This window comes from Vespa velutina, chromosome 4 (genome assembly GCF_912470025.1).
Source record: "Vespa velutina chromosome 4, iVesVel2.1, whole genome shotgun sequence".
Taxonomy (NCBI): Eukaryota; Metazoa; Arthropoda; class Insecta; order Hymenoptera; family Vespidae; genus Vespa; species Vespa velutina.
Window position 1 is genome coordinate 7,565,863 of NC_062191.1, and position 22,536 is coordinate 7,588,398.

General features: G+C 33.6%; 1 protein-coding gene and 1 long non-coding RNA gene across 5 annotated transcripts; one reads left to right on the forward strand and one right to left on the reverse strand.

The window, feature by feature from the left end:
• Window positions 1-116: 116 nt before the first annotated feature.
• LOC124948964 (guanine nucleotide exchange factor for Rab-3A-like) lies at window positions 117-22,448 on the reverse strand. Of its 3 annotated transcripts, none has more exons than XM_047493388.1 (10): window positions 22,074-22,447; window positions 9,437-9,597; window positions 3,724-4,110; window positions 3,290-3,575; window positions 2,872-3,117; window positions 2,523-2,761; window positions 2,046-2,429; window positions 1,861-1,963; window positions 1,707-1,773; window positions 117-1,586 (listed from the first exon to the last, which is right to left on the reverse strand). In XM_047493388.1, the coding sequence occupies exons 3-10, from the start codon at window positions 4,065-4,067 to the stop codon at window positions 1,507-1,509; spliced, it is 1,749 nt and encodes a 582-aa protein (XP_047349344.1). In that variant the 5' UTR covers window positions 4,068-4,110; window positions 9,437-9,597; window positions 22,074-22,447; the 3' UTR covers window positions 117-1,506. The 3 variants fall into 3 exon arrangements, with proteins under 3 accessions (XP_047349344.1, XP_047349343.1, XP_047349345.1); XM_047493387.1 differs by having other exon boundaries at window positions 9,322-9,597; XM_047493389.1 differs by lacking the exon at window positions 9,437-9,597 and having other exon boundaries at window positions 22,074-22,448.
• On the forward strand, window positions 8,088-13,891 carry LOC124948969. 2 transcript variants are annotated; one of them, XR_007100920.1, is made up of 4 exons: window positions 8,088-8,402; window positions 8,816-8,998; window positions 10,736-10,927; window positions 11,701-13,891. It is a non-coding gene; the product is annotated as an uncharacterized LOC124948969 (long non-coding RNA). The 2 variants fall into 2 exon arrangements; XR_007100919.1 differs by lacking the exon at window positions 10,736-10,927 and having other exon boundaries at window positions 11,698-13,891.
• Window positions 22,449-22,536: the final 88 nt, after the last annotated feature.

Below are 22,536 nucleotides of genomic sequence, written 5' to 3' on the forward strand. Positions count from 1 at the left end.
TCGTTAAATCTTCGCTGGAAATCATTATTTACGTCGACTTATGAATTCGTTACATTTTCTCAGTTCTGTAAACGATATACACGCAATCGAAAAAGGAGTTAGTTAAAGAAAAATCAAACAATGGAAATTACCTTTATTACTTCTTTAAATACAAGAATTCTTTCAGATAATTTTGACAGTCTATTTACATTCGACAGGCAAGTAGCAAGTTCTTGTATTTACAGAAAACTTTCGCCGTTTCATAAAAATACGACGAACTTTCTCTTTTCCTCCATTACAACAAACGATACTTGTTTCTACGAATATTTGGAGTCAACGCGATGAAGATAAATTTAGATCTTTATTTCTACAACTTAACTTTCATTCTGCAACTTTTATTTAATGTTCGCATTGTCTTGTAATTTGATAAATTCATAACAGCTGAAAAATGAATTAAATCATTGGAAGACGATATCGTCTTTCAGTCGACGAAGTAATTATATTGTATCAACGCGATACTTCGTTTGCAGCATGTAAATCGAAGATTCCTTAATTGTTAATATCGAAATAGCAAAATATCAATATTTATCGAACGAATTCAAACGTTCAGCGCGATAAAAGCGCGTAGAAAAAGTGGATAAAACTACAAATTGTAAATGACCTTCTAAATTACATTGGAAAGATAAGGTACTGAAATAAATTAGCTGCACCTTCATTTACGATTAATATCGTTTAGAAGAGCAAACAATTCTATAGCTTTCCTTAAATCAATCTATAACATAACTTCGCTGCGTAATAATAATACGTCTAGGACGTATACAGGAAATACATAAAAGATCTACATGCATTTAACCTATCTAGATTTTCCTGTGGTCCACATAAACATCTTTTTCTTTATCTACAGATAATAATATCAATAATGTATACTCACAATATATAACAACGAATATCAACATTTTTAGGGACATCGCTATGCTTCCTATCCCTTTTGCAAGTGTTTCAATTGCACAAATGTCCGTAACATTTTCAATGTATCCATTTCTAATTGTAAAAAGTAATATAGATTCAAAGAAATATAGATTCAAAAAATCCTTCTTATATACATTTGTCATGTAGGGAAACTATCGATAACATCTAACTTTTGCCTTTTTTTTTTTTTTTTTTTTTTTCTTTTTTTTTTTTTTAAGATCATTCACAGCCCCGTGATCAGTTGCATTGTCGCCTTGTTATATCTTTCCCAATTGGCAAAAAGTGCAATCTAATATACTAAATAGCGATAGAAAGAGAGAGAGACAGAAGGATATACAATATGCGGGATACGTTTCGTCTAAAACGTAAATCGTATCTTCCCGTGTCAAATGGAGACAATTATCGATCATCTTTCCGATCGACGCTATTATCCTATATAAATCCTTTGATAACTCTCTCCAGTCGTTTCTTCTTCGTCGATCAAAAAAACATAATAAGATTCTAGGTCCGTATTACGGCCGTTATTCCAGACTAGATGAAATCCACCAGAAAAAAGCTTCAAGATGAAAGCACTAAACCCAGACGAGCGAACACCATCTCCTTTCGTAATCTTGTAATCTCCCAATATACATCGTGTACTTTAACAGAAACAAAAAATTTATTACAGCCTATCGTATCTGAGCCTAAGAATAATTACAATTCTCATAAAACTATCAGGATATAATAAAACATGATCATAAATTTATCATGTAACTTACCCGAGCTTTTAACAAGACCTCGTTCTACGTAACGTAGATAATTGAGAAAATCACAGACCGCTATGATCTAAACATTAAAAGAAACATCGTCGATTATACAATATTTTACGATATATAAAATCTAACTATTTTTGATAAATTAGATGACACTCACTCGGTTGCGACAAATTTGAGAGATACAGTACCATTGATTCTCCTGATCGCCCAGTCTCATACGATAGTGACATTGTCGTGGTGCTTCGAGAAGAGCACACTTTCTAAAAAGACAATGACAAATAAAATAAAATAATTTCCAAAAGGATCAGAAAACTATAGATCGATGAAATAAAAAAAGCTTACTTAGGAAAGGCAAGTTTGGTTTTATCACTGACAGCCTCGATAAAAATGATTCCATCGAGAACAGCCTGTCGGACCCTCGAACCGAGTTCTTTATTAGGAAAGTCCAAACATAGGTCGATATCTTCTTTGAACACTCTGGCAACAAATGGATCGCTCTTATCGACGCACGGATTTGCTTTCCACCTGAGAAATTCTGTATGAACTCTAGGATCTACCTCCAATCCTAGATCCTTACACTCTTTGTCTCTATCCTTTTCACGATCTTTCTTCCAATCCCTAGCCAAGGCTTCCCTATCACTTGGTAAGGATGGCCTCTGTTCCTTCACAGGAGATTCCGGTGGTGAGTTTTCTCGGCCATATTTAAGATTGAAGTGCGAAGGCGACCTTGTATAAAAAGTTCAATAAATTTTAATATAATTCGCTTCTCCATAATTTATTTATTACGCTATCGATATGATAATCATAAAAGAATTATACCTTCGATGTTTCTTAGCAAAAAGACCTTGCTGACACTCATCACCCGAATTCAAACGACATCTCGTGTCAATCTGAGGATGCAAATGTGGATTTGGCCTGGCTGGAGTCGAAGTCAAGACCAAAGTCTTTAAGGCCGTCACTTCAGCCGCTAGGACCTCGGCTTTCATTCGACTCTCCTCCAGAAGACGTTCTGCCGTCGCTTGCCGCACGTTCGCCTCGCGCACCATATTGTGCGCTTCCTAAAAATGAATTATCCTTTGAGCTCGATTTCATATCCTTTTCTCTCTCTCTCTCCCCCCCCCCCTTTCTCTCTTTTAATCTCCATATCTCGATTCTCGACACGACGTACTTGAAATAGACTGGCGGTGAGTTCCTCCAGCTCGGCCTCAACGTCCTGTCGAATCCTCGAGAGCCTTGCCACCTCTTCATCCTTCAATTTCAATTCCTCGTGAGCTCTCTTCAACTCCTCCTGTAGCTTCGCCACAGCGTGTTCTTTTACTTCTGCTACGGCTCTGCCCCATTGTGCAGTTGTTGGAGAGGGAGGATCATTTGAATCCTTTGTTAAAGAAGTTTCTTTCTTCACTCGAGAGTCAGCCTGCATTAACAAAATATTTCCATTATTAATTTTAAAAAGAATAATTTCAAAAAGTATTTCTTAATTATTTTCCTTTTGTAAGTTTTTTACATAGAAATGAAAACAATTGTTTTCATTTCTATGTAAAATTTTATTATTTTAATACTTTCACCATTCAGTTTATTAAATTTACCTGCGAGTCCTTCGTGGATGATATCTCTAATGATACACAAATATCTTCCTGCTTATTTACTGTGTCTTCCATAACATCGTCTATCTTCTCTTCACCCAACCTAATATCCAAATTAGTCATAGTCTGAGTTGCAGGTACCTGAATCTCAGACTTGTACGCATGCGTGTTTAAAACAGCCTCGCTAGGCTTCTTCTCGTTCATCATCGTCGGACTTCGATGCCTCGTTAAAACACTATGTATCTTGTCGTTGTATGCGAAGAGCGAGTTCGATTTCGCTAAACTGGAACTAAATAAAAATGCGAATCCAATTAAGACGATCGATCATAAATGAATAACACATCTATATTTTTCTCGCTTGGAAAATAAAAATTAAAATAAAATACAAGATGATAATTATAAAAGAAAACATGAAAATGTTATTAACATTCGCCTACCTGTTATTGAGAAACTTGTCGTCTTCATCAAAAAGACTTGTAGGTTCCTCCTCCTCATCTTCCCGCTTGGTCGCATATCCAAAGAGATCGGTCGCAGCTCTTGCAAGATCGGACTTGAGAATAGGATGAGGTGCGTGTAAGGTCGAGCCGATCGTGCAATCGGCTTCATCTGGATAGAGTTCATCTTCGTCGGTAGTATACTCCTCGTCACCAGTAGTACCAGTACTTCCGGCTCTTCGGTGTTTCGTTGTCAATGGTCGATAGGCATACTCGTTCGAGGAGGCGGACACCGACTCGTTGGATTCCATCGATTCCGGCTGCTGTTGCTCCTGTACCGCCTTCATGGCGCCTGGATATTACTTTATCTCTTTTCGATCTGCAACTTTACTAAAATAGCACAACCATTATTTATCTTTGTGATAAACTTAGAGCTTCTTATTTCAATCATTATTAAGCTTTATCGACGATAACATAATACGATAAGTGCTTGACGAATTTGATATCAATTTAATTATTCGCATCGATGATCGAATTTCCTTCTGAAATAAGAGAGAATCTATTTACTTATCGAAGGATGGATTATTACTACGAGAAGAAGTAATATCCCAAATTGATGTTTTTAACGACGATGACTCGATACGTCGAAGGAATAATTCATCATTCGTGACAGGACGTTGAGGGCGTAACGCATCGCGTGACACGGATCCACGAAATCAACAGAGACTGAACGTATCCGGCTCGACTATTGCATACCAGCGTGCTATGCACAATGATGCACCGTACTATCATCGACCTAAATATTTTGAAACTTTCTCGAACCATCTCTGTCAATATGTAATATAATTTGCCATTTTAAATGTAGATCTACGTATTTGATGGAAAATGATCTCGCGTGATCATAACAATATTCTATATTTAATTTCGATAAATTGTTAAAATTCGTAACGAGCTAAAATTAAAAAATTTATAATATAAAATATGCTGAATAGATATTCGAACGTAGGAATGTACTACTTCAACCAACGTTTTCAATGAAAACCTTCGCATTTTGCCCTAATCAGCGTAAACGAATACCATGACCGAGATATTTCTTGATCGTTCGCGCGAATTGAGTCGAGCTGAATTAAGAGACTCGAAGTGGAAACCTCGATCTTTCGTTCCCTTTGGCAAGATCTCTTGAGCCTCTTCTTCGCTATCTACCAACAGACAATGTAGCCAAAGCAAGTGATGTTGCTTGCGTCATGTCAGTCGCTCAGTCGCATTGCATAAACGGTACTTGGGAATCGGCCGGTCATCGCATTCCTTTTCCCCACACTCTACTCCAAATTAAGTCAATTAAGAAACCAGGCGTAGTTAATTTTCTCTCGTCTCTCTCTCTCTCTCTCCATCGTCTTCATCGTTCCATAATTGCCAGTACGTTTTTACGTTCTATGAATTAAAAAAAAAAAAAAAAAAAAAAAAAAACAATATTTTCATTCGTAAAATTAGTACTAGTTCTATTTTATCGCAAAAATTAATTTCATATATTATTTATAAATGAACATAAGAACGTCATAAAATAACAAGAGGAAGCTTAAAATAAGGACACAGCTTAATCGAGTTTTCCACCGTCGGTTTTAATTCGCAACAATGAATACCGCGCATTTAGATTGTTACGCTTGATGCTCAAGGCGGATCTGATAAATACGTTCTATTTCTTCCATTTCTTGGCGTTGATTTAACGAGTTGTACTAATCGATCCTTGCTCGTTGTTGGCACTGTCTCGTTGGTGAAAGGTTTACCTTCTTAAATAGCTTATCGATGATACCGATAGAAATTTCGTTTCTAGTTTGTAACTGCAATAACGTAGGCATTACTATGTCCAGAACTGTCGCGACAATCGTTGTGTTATTATCGATTATCGCGTCTCTGTTTTCACTTTATGGATTTTAATCAAGCTAATTGGATCTCAGCAAAAAAGCAAGTAACAGCCACTTTCTCGATGTGAACTTTGATCTTTATTTATTCTCACGATTAAATCACATTCAGAGTTCAGAAAGAAATTTATGTAAATCAATCATAAGAATCTCATTAATTTTTAATCATATATCCTTCTAATTAACTCGATACAGCCTCTTCTTTCTCTTTATAACATTACTAACGAAAGAATTTTCACTTCTGTAGAATTAATGATAATCTAAAAACGTTTCCGGTTATTGAATTCTTTGTTTCTAGCGAAACAATCAAGTATCAAAGTACGATGTTTCCATTAACATTAAGAAAGAATCAATGTTTTTCCGCCCACGTGTCGTTTCAAATAAAAGAATTATAATACAAAGTTCACCGATCGTTACGAAGTGAAAAAATTAACTTGATATTATTTTCTACGAAGACTTTGCTCGATTCGTTTGTTCACAAGTAAAATGTCATGTACGAAAGGCAAAGATTAAGTCATCGTTGAGTGAGCGCGAAGATTGAATTAAAACGAAGAAAATTTCATTTGAACAAACGGTGAGCTCTTAGTTGCTGAGATTCATTCATTTGAAATTCCTTTACGCTCGGTGAAGCGGCCAACGCAAAGATGCATTCGAATGCATCATTCCCCATAGGAATTCAATTATTTTAATCGAAACAGTTACGTCAAACTATGTTGATAGATATTTTTGAAACGGTACATTTTATCCTTCTTACAGTTCATTATTTCTAACGGTACACGATACTAAAAAATTAACTATTGATTTTAACATATATATTTACATATTAAGGCGATCACGTAAAATGAACGATTTCTATATCTAAACTCGTCCACCTAAAATACTCGTTGCTTGAGAAAAAAAAAAAAGAGAAAGAGAAAACATTTCAATTTATCCTGACGTTATCATGATAACTCAAACGGAAACGAGCGTCGGTATTGTAGTATGTACAGGTTGATTATCTCACGTTTACCACGAATTTTTCAATCAAGAGAATCTTTCTACGTTGAAAATTCACTTGCACGACGAGCGGAAAGGAAGACGAGCGGGAAGCGTGGAAAAGTGCAGAGGTGTTTCGAATTGTAAGAGTCTGTATATGTATATCCTTGGCTTCGTCAAATGGGACGTTCACGCGAACATTGCGTCACGGTTCACATCGCGATCGCACGCTGGAAAGCGGCGAATGGTACGGCCGGGTACACCGTATTTGTAATGACGCTGCGGCATACCACTGACGCTCCATTCACGCCCATACACTAGCAGATGATAAAGCCCAGTTTCTCCTGCTCTCTCTGACAAAGGAATCCCGCCAAACGCTAATTTGCTTTCGAGCATCCCGTCTCGAGCACCACTCTACTCTCGCCAGCGTGATATGCTGATGCCGAACCCTCGACTCTTGCTCCACTTCATAACGCTGACTTTAAATCGGTTTCTATGAATTTAAAGTTTTTCAAGAAAATTATATACTGGATTTAGATCTTTGTTTCGTTTGTGATATTTAGATTTTCTATAAATAATATATCTTTTTATAATCAATCTATTCTTATCAGAAATAATCTTTCATTGTTAGGCACGATACAGTTTTGAAAGTACGAGACGTTTGATTTAATGATTAGAAGAAAATAATTCGAAAAACGATTTACAGTTAAACTCTCTAAATCTAAAGATTATAGCAACAACAACGTGACTATGTTTTCAAACAAATGAAGAATTCTTGTGGGCTTTGATCAACATAATATAGTACTTAAAAATCTTGCTAAAATGTATTCATAATCGAACCATTATAGTATGCGAGAAGTGAAATATCTCTTTGAATATTTTTCAAATAGATAAACTTACAGCCTACACAAAACGAGAATTCGAACGAGCCACTCCAAAAATATCTTTCTTATTTCTCCTTTCTCTTCCTCGACGAATATATATGCATATGTATGTCCCCACCTCTATCGACCTTCGATGCTTTCTTCTGAGAATTTCTATTCCCGGTAACTTCGTCATATTCTTAACTCGAATTCTATATACACAAATTGGTATAACTTTGTTAACTTCGTTCTTCGATATACGTAGATGATTTTTCACAGAATTTTCTCATCTATGTTGTTCGAAACATCATGTCATTATCTACGCTTTCATCGTAGCGCAAATTATCATCGTAGCCGTACTCAACGCATTATAACTGCTATTTTTCTCTGTGGAACAATAAAACTTCACTAGTATGTGCCATGTTTAGATATTGCTTTTACCATGCATATAAATTGAACCTGACTTGCATATATATAATACAAGAACGTCGTTTTGTCTGTTTTTATTTGGATAAAAATTATTCGATTTATCCTTGACGCTAGGAAGTTATCTGTTCGATCAACATTTTACATTTGACGTCATGGATATTAAAATTTGAAATACCAGTATTAAATGTTTCAATAAAAAATGTATTGATTTTTTAAAATCTACATGTTTTTAAACATAAAGCAACATGAATTTATTTAAATCACATTTCATACCCAGTTTTCACTATTATCCAGGCTTTGTTATAACAAAGTACGAACTCGTTTCATACATCGTTCTCATTCCGCGTTACTTTCTACGAATAATAGGATTACTCGTCTATGTATGTGTAGAAATAAATTTTCACTGTCTTTAACAAGATCTTGACTAGTATCGATGGAAGCTCATATGAATAGAGAGTTCCCAGAATATACGGCCCTGGCCTTGCACTCTCTCACGGTTAGTATACGCTGGTTTATACTCAGAAACCGTTTAAATTATCTATACTGACGATATCAGAAAAAATTAAACGAAGTTTTGCATAAATAGGGATAAGTGTACTGCGCATTTAAAATGCATTCATTACTATATTAATCAATAATATATTATACATATATTTCTTGAAGGATAAAAAAAGATATATATACATATATAAATGTCAAAGAAATAAAAGATCCTTTATAAAGAGAAAAATATATTTTTTTTAAATATTCTGCAAATTTAAATAAAAGTAGACAAAGCAATTGCGAATAATAAAGCCTGCTCGTCCGACTTTAACAAATACGTCGTGAATCCTTTTTGTGTCAAGAGAAATTTGACCGTAGCCCGCCGAGCAATTATAATTAGAAGATTACCGCAACTCTATTCATTAGCAGGTACTTTTCGACTGAAAGCAAGGACTTCCACTTCGCTGTACCTCCTCCTACTCTTCGAGATAACGTTCCAGAAGAGCTAACGAGCACAGTTTCGAGCTCGTGCACTCGCTCAAGCCGACAAGTGAGCATACACAGTATGAAGTATACCTGTACGAGCTACAGGCATCAAAGGAAGAGAAAGTAAGTACACGAATATTCCGCGCTCTTTTCTCTATTGTTTCTCTTCGTTCGAACTTATCTCACAACTCATCGCTCGCAGCATGCGTAATCCTTGAATCATTCAATGAGATTTCGAGAGATGAAACACTGATAATGAACGTCCCCAAATGACATCGAGAAAGTTTTAGAACGACTTATTGCCAATTAGATAGCATGCTTTCTCTCTCTCTCTCTCTCTCTCTCTCTTTCTTTTTTTATCTTTTTTTTTTTTTTTTTTTATCCATGAGAACAATTTCACAATGCCATCACTGTTTACCAATAGAATTTTTGTTTTCAAACGATACCTGTCAATCCTCGACTTGAATGATAAGAAACGAATGAGACATTTTTCGGTGAAAGGATCAAATCAATAGCAACCACTCGATAACTAATACGATTCGTATTTTGATATAAACTCACGGTATGATAGATAATCCGCCTACGAGGACGGCTCGCCGCGGACTGACCATACGTTCTCTTTCCACTTGGCCCATTGTCAGCTAGCGATCTTTACTACCCCTTCCACGATGCATTCTCATAGATTCTCTTCATCCACCTGCTTCTCCGCAAGTACGACAGGGCTGCAGAATGTTAGTACTCTAACAGTCTTTTATATTATTTCTAATTCTGATTATAAATGATATATAATTATGGACTCGAAAGGATTTATCTTACTTATTATTATACGTTATTTACATTGCAATAAAATATTATTCGTAATTAAATATGTAACATAAATTATCTATTGATAATATGGAATTTTTATAAGCGATAATGATCTTTTTATCGATGATATATGTATTTAGGTGTTTGTCAGGAAAGCATGTATGTTCAAGTAATCAAATAAAAATTCAATAAAATGACAATATGAATTTAAATTTTTCAAAATAAAAATGATTATCGAATATTTCTTAAATTATATATTCAATTTTTGTATAAATAACAGTATTTTCTTTTTCGAAATGTAAACATAATTGCAATTGGGAAAATAAGCTTCGATTCCCCCCATACACTTCAAAGCTATAAATTTGTACGATAATCTCCGAATCCATTAATATGTCGGCTTATGGATCTCATCGTTCTTATCTAAGCTCTCGACCTAATACAACTGATTCGTGCCAGACAGTATCGACAGATTAAACCGAAAATTAATGAACGGTAAATGTTACACAAATATTAATTCGATACTCTCGTTCGAACTCGTTGAAAAACAACGAGGACACTTTTCACCGTCTCTTTTATACCATACTATATTCTATGGGAACAATTGGCCTCTATCGAACGTGTTCAACACTTGTTCGTACGATTACTATAGAACCGGTAATAGAGCCAAACGGGGTGACACATTAATCGTGTCGTCCGTAATTCAACTTAATAAGTCTCAATGAGATAAACGTGACCCTTGTTATAATTTTATGACCGGCCTGTTATTACCAGTCTAATAACGTCATTCGCCATTTCTCTATCGTGAATCGTATTCGTCTTGCTGAAAGAAAACTACGAAAAAAATAATATTTTTCTTATTTACGTCATAATATTTACTATTACGACAAATAAATGCAATATATTGTTTATAATTATATGTAATATATATAATATTTATACATATATATATATATATATAAATTTACATATATAATATATCCTAAGAGGGAATTGTGAGAAAGATAAAGACCCATTAAAGGGGTCCTTCAAACATTCCTAATGCGAATTTTTCAGCTCGCTTGCGTCCCTGAGATACACGGCGAACGTGAGAAAGGTTTCTTCGTACATCCTGCTTACACTTTGTGAACACATGAAATTCCTATATCTGCAGCCCTGCAATTCCACGGAGGTTCTCTCTTATGGTGTATGCACTCGCACACCATCGAACTTTACCTATCGTCTACCGCAGGTATCAAATAGACTGGTGTAAGTAGCGTAGTAGTAGTACGCACACTCTCTCACAAATTACATATGAAAAGGCTTGCATGCATTCGTGTGAATCTGTGGTTTTCTACTGGGTGTACGACTAAAAAGTGATGGGTGAAGTCAAGATCCTTTAGGGGAATAATATCAATCGAGAATGTAATACTAACTTATACGACATTAAGAACATATATATGTTCTTAAACGTTTCGTCCTTCTACATTATTCACCATTTTCCTCTCATCAATTTCCATCAGACTACACAACTGACAAGGAAACCGGATCTGATACATTGTTACTCGACTCGACACGCCTTGTTCTGTTTTAATATATGATCATAAGAAATCGCGAGTAGATAATATAAAGTACTCGTAGGTAAATAGATATATTATATATAACGATATCATTTAATTTACCAAATATAATCTTTTCTCTATCATAAATAATCGATACTTTTATCTTTTAATATCTGTTATTTTTTTCATGCTGAACTAAAAGTAAGATCTTTTAATATATTAGCATATAACCGAATATCGAACTTTGAAACATTATGTAGGTTAATCAAAAATCTTATACCGCAAAATCTTATAACGCAAAACTTATATCCAAGGAAATTTCGTAGAAATTTACCGTTATAAATATAATACCACATATAATACTCTTTAATAATAGCATCTTAACTTACTTGTATCAATGATAAAGAATTTTTTTATTATTAAAAAACTTTTTCTTTTTATTTTCATATAATGAAAGTAATATACGTTTTTATTTAGTAGAAACTGAATCGAATGTTCGAAACCGAATCGAATATTCAAAGATGCTTCGAATACCACATCTTCCAGCTTTCCCTATCAATCGAGTCTCTGGCATTAAGGCGATTCATCGTGAAGTTGTTCACATGCACGAAGTCCCATGAAGCGTTTTCGTGATGGAGAAGCATCATTGGCTTCCCTCTTGCAACCGCTATCGTATGATCCTACCAACGATCCAGATCAGTTCAATCCGCTCAAGAACGTTAAGTTAATCGGAGCTTATCTCTACGACTCTAATAATACGATTCTCATTCAAATCACCCTCGAACAATTTTTGTCTCTTCATATTTCGATATTGTTATTTATTTATAGGAAAGGGAAACGGTACTCCATATAGAAAGTCTTCAACAAAATAAGTATCTTTACTAATCATATGTCCAGAATAACAATTAAGATAAAAGTTCATCATGCTCGTCGATATAAATGTGAAAAGTGTAACATTCAAATCTTAAATAAAGCATCAAATGTGTATAAATCATATCGTAGAAATTGTTACTTGTTAATATGCTCATGATTTGGTAATAATGTTTTCTTTTCTTCTAAACGAATACGAACAAACGACTTTAGTCAGATGATTTTAATATTTGAAAGATAGGCATACAAAAGACTATATATAAAAAAAAAAAAAAAACTATATATTATTCACTATCTATAATACAAACATAAATACAGCCATTATCAATCGCTGGTCTAATTTCTCGTTGACGTAATGCTAATAGCTTTAAACGGTAAAAATATTTGAAGTAGAATGAAGTAGGAAACGATTTTTACGTAATTATATAAAGAAAACTATCCTGGAAACATTTCAAATGGGGAACTACTTGGGACACAAAAGATATTCCTTGTTAAAGTTAAAGAACTTTGAAAATTACTTGGGTTTCATTAAATATTATGTATAGTAATCTTATTTAGAAACTGTTGTTTCTTGATGAGAAAGAATTCTTTCTATTGTAAAAAAAGAAAACGATAAGATAATATTCAAGAAGGTCATCTGAATATTATGAAAAAAGAAACATATTTTTCAATGATGTCAAAAGAAATATTTAAAAAGCTCAACTTTAAATGTTACAACTATAATTTGTATTTAATCTTATTAATTTTTCAATTTTTAAGATCCATGGACGTTTAAGAAACAATATAAATTTAATAAATATCGATATGGGAAAATTTATTTTTCACCAAAAATGTTACAAAAATTCTTGATCCATTTTGACAAAAGTATCGGGTCAAAAAACTATTGAAGTTAGCAAGCCTTATAGGACTCGAATTGCACCTACCGATCGACACATACACACGCACACTATTATAATCACACTCTTTATTTTAGTAACAAAACAACATCCGGCATGCTTTTAAGAATAAAATGTCGTCGCTCAACACACGACTTCAACGGTATCGCCTCATTCGCCGAACATCCGGCGCTATCAATATTCTTTTGTTTATAATGATTAAATTTTGGTTAGCGCATTAGATTATCACCATTTGATATTACCATTGACAATTTCCGCTTCTATATACGTGTACATAAAAATGTATTTTAAATATAAAAAATAAAAACGAAATGCAATAACAATGGAAAATTTCGTGAAAATCTTATATAAATAGCTGCGTTAAACAAACAATGTTCTAAATTCTTTTTAAAACGTCTCACACTAAAATACTTAAATACTTATCGCTTAAATATATCTAACTAGCATTTACGTCATTCGTATTAACTGTGAAAATATTTAATTAATCGGGTTAACGACAATAAAGCATTATCTTTTTTAAAAAAAAATCGAAATTACACGAAAAATCTAATCGAATTTTTTATATAATGCACGTTTCACGAATTTATTACAGATAAGGTGTTTTGGATAATGTTATAAGCCTTTCATAATATTTCAAGATTAAAGAGATTTGAGAAATCTGAAGTCTGTGAATTTTTTCAACGACACAATCACGTTTGAAAAGCCCATGCACGACACGTGGGAAGATACGAAATGTATGGGAAACGATAGCCGTCTATTTGCGTGCGATTTCGTCATTGTAGCCTTCTCGTTTCAACATCTTCGACCCCAAGCTAGATTAAATAAAAACTTGAAAGACAACAACATTGATATCATAAACATGCAATCATGTTCATTCTTTAACATTTAACTATGAGAATGTACTTGCTAAAATTGTAAAAAAGTGAACGTGTGGTTATATAACAATCATCTTATTTAATACTAGAATTACTAGAGTAAAAATCCTGTGCATATTACTATAAAAAATAATAATGCTTTTACATACTTTTAATATTTAAATATTTAATATTCATAAATTATTAATAACAAAGCAAGATTATCATATTTTTGTCTCTCAAAAATTTCGTTTATATTACACAGAAAATATGTCCATATAAAGATATATGTAATATAACACGTATCAAGATATAAATCTAATCATCAGGTCATAGGGCAATTTAAAAGAATTGAAGAAAAAGCAATACGAGTGACGTAATTACTAACATTATCAAAATCTATTTGAAACAAAATACTTATGCCGGAAAGAATAATGAAATTCTACGAGAGAGAGAGAGAGAGAGAGAAAGAGAAAAAGAAAGAGAGAGAGAGAGAGAGAGAGAGAGAGAGAGAGAGAGAGAGAGGAGATAGGTGTACCAGGTACGACGGTACGAACGTAAATGAGACTCAAGGTTAATACCCATTGAGCCACAAGAATGCAGGAACGCAACGAAGAAAGAACACTTTCATATATAACAACAAAGATAAAAAAAATTCAATATTATGATTCTCATTTATAATAAAATAATTTACTTTACAGTATTAAAATCTTTCACTGCTATAATTTCCTAGAGACATTATCACATTTTAGAAAGTGTTTCATAAATAAATATAAAGATACTAATAATCTCGTCGTAAACCAAAAGTTACTAGCATGAAATTCTTTCTAAAGTAATTTTACGAAAAGATGTAAAAGTTATTACAGCAAGATGTTTCGCCGTAATAAAAAGTGACAGAAAGCTTGAATAAAATAATTTGAACAAAAATTATTCCTCAATAACAGATAATAGTGTATGAAATAAATAATATATATATATATATATATATATATATATATATATATATATATATATATGTATCTGCACGCAATTGCACGTGACAATAAACGCTGACATCGACAAAACCGACAATGAGAACGAGGACGATATGGACAAAAGATTCTTCTCAAAATCGAAAAAAAAAAAAGAAAGAAAGAGAATGATTCACGATTCCACTATGATAAACGATTATTTTACGACCTCTTTTTTTTTTACTTTTCTTTGAATCTATTTCAAAAGGAATTATCATCGTCCCGTTGATTACATACACGTATATACGTACTTACATACACATCTGTTAGTGTATAGAAAAAGGCAGGACGTAATCCTGAACAGTATCCCGGGGATCCGGAGGGCCGTAAGCGGGTAGACACGCGCATGCACACGCGTACGCACGCTCTCACGTTTCTCCCGGGCCGTGACCCGACTGCGCACGAGCCGCGGAGAATTCCATCGTGAAAAGGGCTTCACGTGTTACAAGCACATACTGACGACTCACATACAACACGAAGAATCGTGCATACACATATTAAAGAAGAAATAGAAATATATACATACATATACGTACATACATGCTATTAGTCGAGTGAAAGAAGGTAATTGCCCGACAAACAAAGCCCAGCCAAGACAATACACACGTCTCGACATCCAAAATAGTTTTCTTCCCTTTTAACGAGCTCCTTCCCATTGCTGTCTCCCTGTTGGTAAGTGTAATCTTTGGATCTTTTATATGAAAGAAAACACGTTATTGCAAATATACGAAATCAAGTGCGTTCCATGAAAAACAAGATATATCCGTTTATAAACATCGACGATTTTCTTTCATTTTTAATATTATTTTTTCTTCGTCACTCTGACTACATCGTATCTTCATAATATAAGGAATCGTCGAATGTGCTGACGCAACGATGAAGAACAAAAATATCCGCTAAAATCATTTCATGTACGCGTGTACGTTCGTTAATTAAACGACGAAGATTTCTACATAGTAACAGTGGAAATATTGTAGACAAGATGATATATGTCGTTTCGATATATCCTCTTGAATAATTCATACGCAACGTCGTCTTTCTTATCAATTTTTAAGAAATATTAATTAACGAAAGTACAAAATGAAACTGAGAAAATAAAACTGAGAATAAAACGGTGTACATATGACACACACGTGAAAAAAACAACGATTTTGGTAAATAAGTCTACCTCTAATGATCGTAATGTTTACGCACGAGTGCAGATAAACACGATTCTTTCATGAATGGCGTACATACGCAAAATAAGAGAAACAGAAAGAAAAAAAAGAGAGAGAGACGAGAGAGAGAGAGAAGAGAGAGAGAGAGAGACAGAGAGAAAAAGGAAAGGAATACCGGGAGGGATCTTTGCCACGATGACCAAGTATTTTTATGTGAACGTAGGGATACTATCGGGGCTTTATGAGTTACGAGTACGGGAAGTTCTCCACTTACTAACACATAGACAACAAGAGCGGCAGCAACGACCGTGGAACCTGTCGTACCGGTTTCCAACTGGATTCCGCTCTGTCGTGCGCATTGATGGCATAAAGAATCTCGTGAACGGTGTATTCCTCGATCCTGACCGATCGAGATCCAATCGAGAGTAGATCAAGTACCGATCCTCCCACTTTAAATCCTACCCCATTCGTCTAATTATCGATTACTTTGATTCTTACTCGAACTCGAATGACAATAGACAATTCCGATTAACCAAGCTTACTCTCATTAAGCTTAATTTACTACGCTCTGATTCGTTACAAACTTTTCCTCCTACTTTTTTCTTTTTTTCTTTCTTTCTTTCGTGGCACTCACAGAAAAATTCGTCTCAAGATATTTTTTAACATTATTTTCATTCGGCGACATTCGATTAACGTAACATTCAAAGTATTAATTATAAAAGCAACGGTGCGAGCCATTAACTATCATTATTAGCGCCATCATTAGATAATAAGCCGATAAACAAAAGCATCTGCAATTATCCCGCTCTAATATTTTCATCGATACAAAATATACATATATATATTACATACTACACATATATATATATATATATATATATATACATATAGATAGGTATATATGTCGTACGTACACTAGGTATACGTATATACTTATTATGTGCTTTATTCTTCTATTACGTGTAAACGCGATATTGTTTTAATTTTTCTGAAGTTATTCATTCTTCTTCGTCATCATTGAAGCGATGACGGAAAGTCGAACGTGACAGAAAACACGTTAAAAAGATCAAAATTAACGAGTGTAAATGAATCATTATTACACTCTATCACTAATTTCCTTCTATTTAAATTTCCTTTGATCGTTATTCTTGGCATGGTGTTGTACATTGTACATTGTAATTGCCGTTGAAAAGAAATTCTTTTAAGTTCATTTAAAAGAAATCCTGTTCAATTCTTGTCCATTACACTGTGCATGTATTAATAATTTCTACATTCAAATAAAAGAAAAATGATATACAAGAGCAATATTTTTTATTCAAAATAAATAAAATAAGAATAACAAATATATTAACTCATAAGACAGTATATCATGTTTATATTCTGCTTTGTATTTCATGTAATGTGGACTAGGAATATTCATTTAAATACAGTGACTATGCATGACATTTTTAAAAGTCGAACTATTGCACACAAATAAAAATTCGTTTGTGAAAAAATATTCGTTACAAATTGAACAAAAGAGAACATGAAGCTTTAGCGCTAGCTCGAAAAAATAAAATATGTTCTCTTGTTTTAATTAAAATTTTATTTAAGGTATATGTACATTAAAATTCATGTTTCAAGTAAACGATCGATCAACAACTTACAAAGGTGTGAGTACGTGCGTATAGCATATTCGTGTAACATATGTGTACACAGACTTGTTACGAAGACGGAAATCCACTTTCAATAGCTGGAAAATTTACCGAGCTTCGGAGAAAGTCCTGATTATCTTGAAGAATTAATTTCCTGATAAGATGTAGAATTAATATAGAAAAAAAAAAAAAAAAAAAAAAAAACAGTGAGATTGAACAAGGTCAACGAACGTTTATATATATATAACGTTTTCATTATTAATACGTTACGGAATTACTCGATTTCGTAGATTTTATTAAAAACATTTTTAATGTTCGTTCATTAATATTTAATTCCAACTACCATCCGTAACAAGAATAAAAATTTATGAAATAAAAGGAATTTGGAAAACATGAGATGCCTCGTGAATTAACAAACGATAAAATCATTGAATTGAAATCAAAATAGAAGAAAATTTTAACAAATTGTACTACTTATGTAGGTCATCATAGCTAATTTCGTACCAAATCATATGATACGTTTATAGTTCGGAACTTACAACCTTATGATTTCTCTTTCGAGTACGATAACATTCACTTTGCTCGAAGTGAAAGTCGAATTATTCTACAGTGCGATATAGATGGTGTACCGATGACATCTTCGCGGGCGATTGACGATAAAGAATAGCGTTCGTTTCAACGATAAAACATAAAATAATATTTTAATAATGATGAAATAAAGCTATGAAATAAATACGAAAGAAAAACACGAATAGATACATCGGCAAGTTAGAAGCACGTATCGAATTTTATTATCTATCGTTAATTTAAAAACTACATGAGTAGAGGTTACTTAATGTAATAATATATTGAATATATAAAATATATACCTGCAATTTTATTTGAAAAAAGTGTAAAAAATGAAATCGATAGGTAAGAAAATCGAAAAACTAAACAGAATATTAATGACATATGATACTACAATTTATTTCAATAATAGTTAATCAATGTTCGACAACCCATAATAATTAACAAGATATATATTATGTAATTACTTGTACATTTAATCCATCAATAAAAAAATCAAATATCTATAAGTCGATACTAGAGGGTCTTTGAACGGTCCCTTCAGAATCGTTTCTAATTCGCTCTGTTACCCATCGTAATTTTTATTACGAAGCGAGTAGATGGATTGTACTTTCTCTCGTCCTAAAAATCCTCTCAATCGGTCGATCCGTGCTTGTCGTAATTTCTCGCGTTTGAATAAAAGGACAAACGATGCAACTCATTGTCAGTGAAAATCGTTTTGAAAAACGTTACACGACGTACGAATGAATTAATTATCTTCTTGCCATTTCGATATTCACAGCTCGTAACACTGTGTCTCTCTCCCTCTGTCTCTCTCTCTCTCTCTCTCTCTCTCTCTCTCTCTCTTTCTCTCTCTTGTTAACGAATTCCCTGATTCGTCGTTTCAAAGAAGAACGATAAATTTATTTTCATGAAATCACACTCAGCTTCTGCCATTAATCAATGACACACCGAAATAACTTTCGTCGGCAAAATAAGTTCCCCACCTTTTTTCTTTATCTTTTTTTGAATTTCTAAAAAAGGACGATTGGAAGTATCTGTACGTCGAATAAATGCGTACACGTACGTACGTATATACGTAGATCGCTTTCGTGCGATTAGAAAGCATGGAGAAATCTCTCGATCCTCGCAACAATCGTGATTACACTTGAAACGTTACAGCAGTCCCTTTTTTGTTTTTGTACGATTTAAAAGTTACGATTTAAATCAATAATATATCGCAAAAACAACGATTGACGATCCTAGAGTGCAAGGACCTCTCCTGTCATACACATATATATATATATATATATATATACCACTGTGTATACTGTTATAACGGGATCAAGCATCTCCCACTTTATTTTTCACATGACGCCTCTGGTTATGAGGTGGCTTCGTGATTTACTGTTTACCAAGCAGCGGTTGCTGCTCCCTTTGTAAAAATAGAATTTTATTCTTGATAAGGTAAAGGCCGTCCTACGCATCTTCATTCCTTTGAAATCCGTTAAAAAATAGAGAGAGAGGGAGAGAGAGAGTGAGTGAGTGAGTAAAAGATGCAGAAATAAAATAGAAGGAAAGAACGCTTTGAGACTTTCAAACGAGGAATTTTCTGTATTCGATTATCGTTCGAAACAGCTCTTTCTCTTGCTTGACGATTTCTTTCGTTCTTCGATTAAAGATTATGATGCTTTCGAATCATAGAAATCTAACACTTAAGCCTGATAAAAGATCAACTCGAGCGTGTTTTAAAAAATATCGTCTAAGAATGTTTATTTCAAATCTGCATATACATGACGTATATACGATGGATATGGAATTTTAACGTTTCAGATTTTGGCTTTATAGTTAATTATAACGCTTGATATTACGACTAAGAAAACCAACGTTTGCTATTTCAAGGATTATAGTTCAAGACGAAATCCTGATTCAAGTTAAGATATCAATGAGAACTCGTAAAATAATAATAACTCAAACTGTGTAAATTTACACAACGTCAAGGACGCTCGGAATAATCCTCCGTTTGTTGCATTAAGCTTTACCTGTGATGTTGAAATAGACACAATAGAATATATGACGATTGACAGAATGGTAGAATTTTGCGATCAGATAACAACGTTCGATTTTCTCTTCTCATTGTTAGAAATGAAAAAAATTTTTTGAGCTTTTCATCGATGCTCGTTATTTTAGAAAGTCAGGCAATTATTGAGGTCAAGGAGTAAATTAACGTGTCCTGAAGAAGAATGACAAAGCCATGAAATTAAAGAAATCATTATTTTTAATGGATGTCCTATTTTTTCGAATTAGTTTCTTATCGCTCTACATTCATTTTTCTAGATCTGTTGTTCCTAAAATATCTATTACGTCAAATCTATGTCCGTTCCACTTTTCCGCAATAAGTAGGATATTTGAATTTCTTAAAAAAAAAAGAGAAAAAAAAAACAAAAAAAGAAAAGTTAATTCAAGACATTTAAAACAAAATGAAAGTTATTTACTCAAGAGCATTTCAAGGCGAATATGTGAAAAAAATCATTGAAGTATGAAAGGAGCATTGAAACATTAGAAATCGAGATCGATATACGGAATAAACGATATTTCACGAGAGATATATACATACATACGTGCATACACACGTTTCGTTCCGTCTGAACGCTTCGGTCAAGGACTTGAAAAAGATCGGCGTAAATATATAATATAAATCGAAAAGTATTCGCAATTCGCCCGTTTACTCTCTCCGACGAGCGTCTTATTTATTCGTATTCGTATTCGTAATATGCGAAGAATGCTTGGCACGTTGATCGAGCGGAATAAAAAGATCGATGGACGAAATCGTATTGAAACGGAGTGAGTCGTTCAACCACTCATTCAACTACAATTGAATTGCCATCCCTTTCTATGCAAAACCTTCCGGTTCTCGATCTACAAGAGATTAGAAAGCTTCTTATACGGAAGTGCCTCGTGACACGATTTAACAGAGAAAAGATGTGAACGAGAGGAACGCGTTACACGATCGATCTTCTTCATTTCTTCGGAAAAAAACGAAGAAACAATGTCACGCTCGAACACGTGAAATCATTATGCCTTTAAATAACACGTTCCTTCAAAACTAATGCAACGAGAAAGAAAAAAAGTCAAACATTTTCTCTTTCTCTTTCTCTCTCTCCCTTCCTCTCTTTCTCTTTTCAAATTCCATATAACACGATTCGTAAAATTTTGTGAAAAATTCGCGTATCTTACTTTTCCAGAATATATGATGAACATCTATTATTTTGCAGCTATCAGACATGAGATAAATCAATCGTAAGAAAAGGGAAATCATTGTAATATGTGAAAAGAAGAGACACGATGAAATATTAGGATGTTCATTGATATTCCAAAAGTAACGACGCATTGCTCAAGGTAGTGAGCTTCTTTCGTCGATCGTAACGAAGACCTACTTCGAGTGAATAAGTACGATTTATTTTCATTTTTTTTATTTGCGAAACTAGTATCCTATAGCGAATGTTTTTCTTTTTTTTCTTTTTTCAAATGATAATCGTATTTTACGCACGTTCAGAATTTCGATACTATCGCGAAAACATATCACCATCTTTCGTGTGTGTTTACACTTTTAAGAAAGAAAATAGGAAAATCATGACAAGATGTTCATAAAAATTACAGAATTAAACCGATCGCATAAAGATCGAAAAGAATTATTAATTAACAACATTACACATATATACATACATATTAAAAATTGTTTTATAATTTGAGGAATGTGATCGTAAGTAAAAACTAAGAAAAATGTCGTACAGCATCCGTCAGTTTTGATTCATCAAGACGAGAGCTAGTATCAGTATCGATCGGAAAGTTCGTTTCTAATAATGGGAGCGACCAGAAGACTTACGAGAAGATGTTCGTGATTCTTGCGGCATTGGCGTGGCTGCCACGCCGTAAATACACAGTACGATTACCAACTTGCGTCCTCGTTATTGGATCTTGGGAAAGATTGCTGACACCAGCACTCGCATATGTCAACCAACGAAAGCAAAGAAACACAATCAAAATTACATTCGCGATCCGCGACACGGGCCACGGACCACGACTGAAGCCTATTACAAGCTCTCATCGCCGCGAGACGCTTACAGCGCTTCTACAGGGAGAAATTGAAACTACCAATTAACAAATTGATGATCAGTCGATAACAAATGTGTTCAACCGATTATACTTTCTAAATCATTTTAACAAGTATTTTAATTTGAAAATACGAAACATATAAAATATTTTCAAGATTTTTTAACATTTACATTAATACTGAGATACTTTAAAAACAAAGAAAAGACCATCGTGAGATTAATTATATTAACATG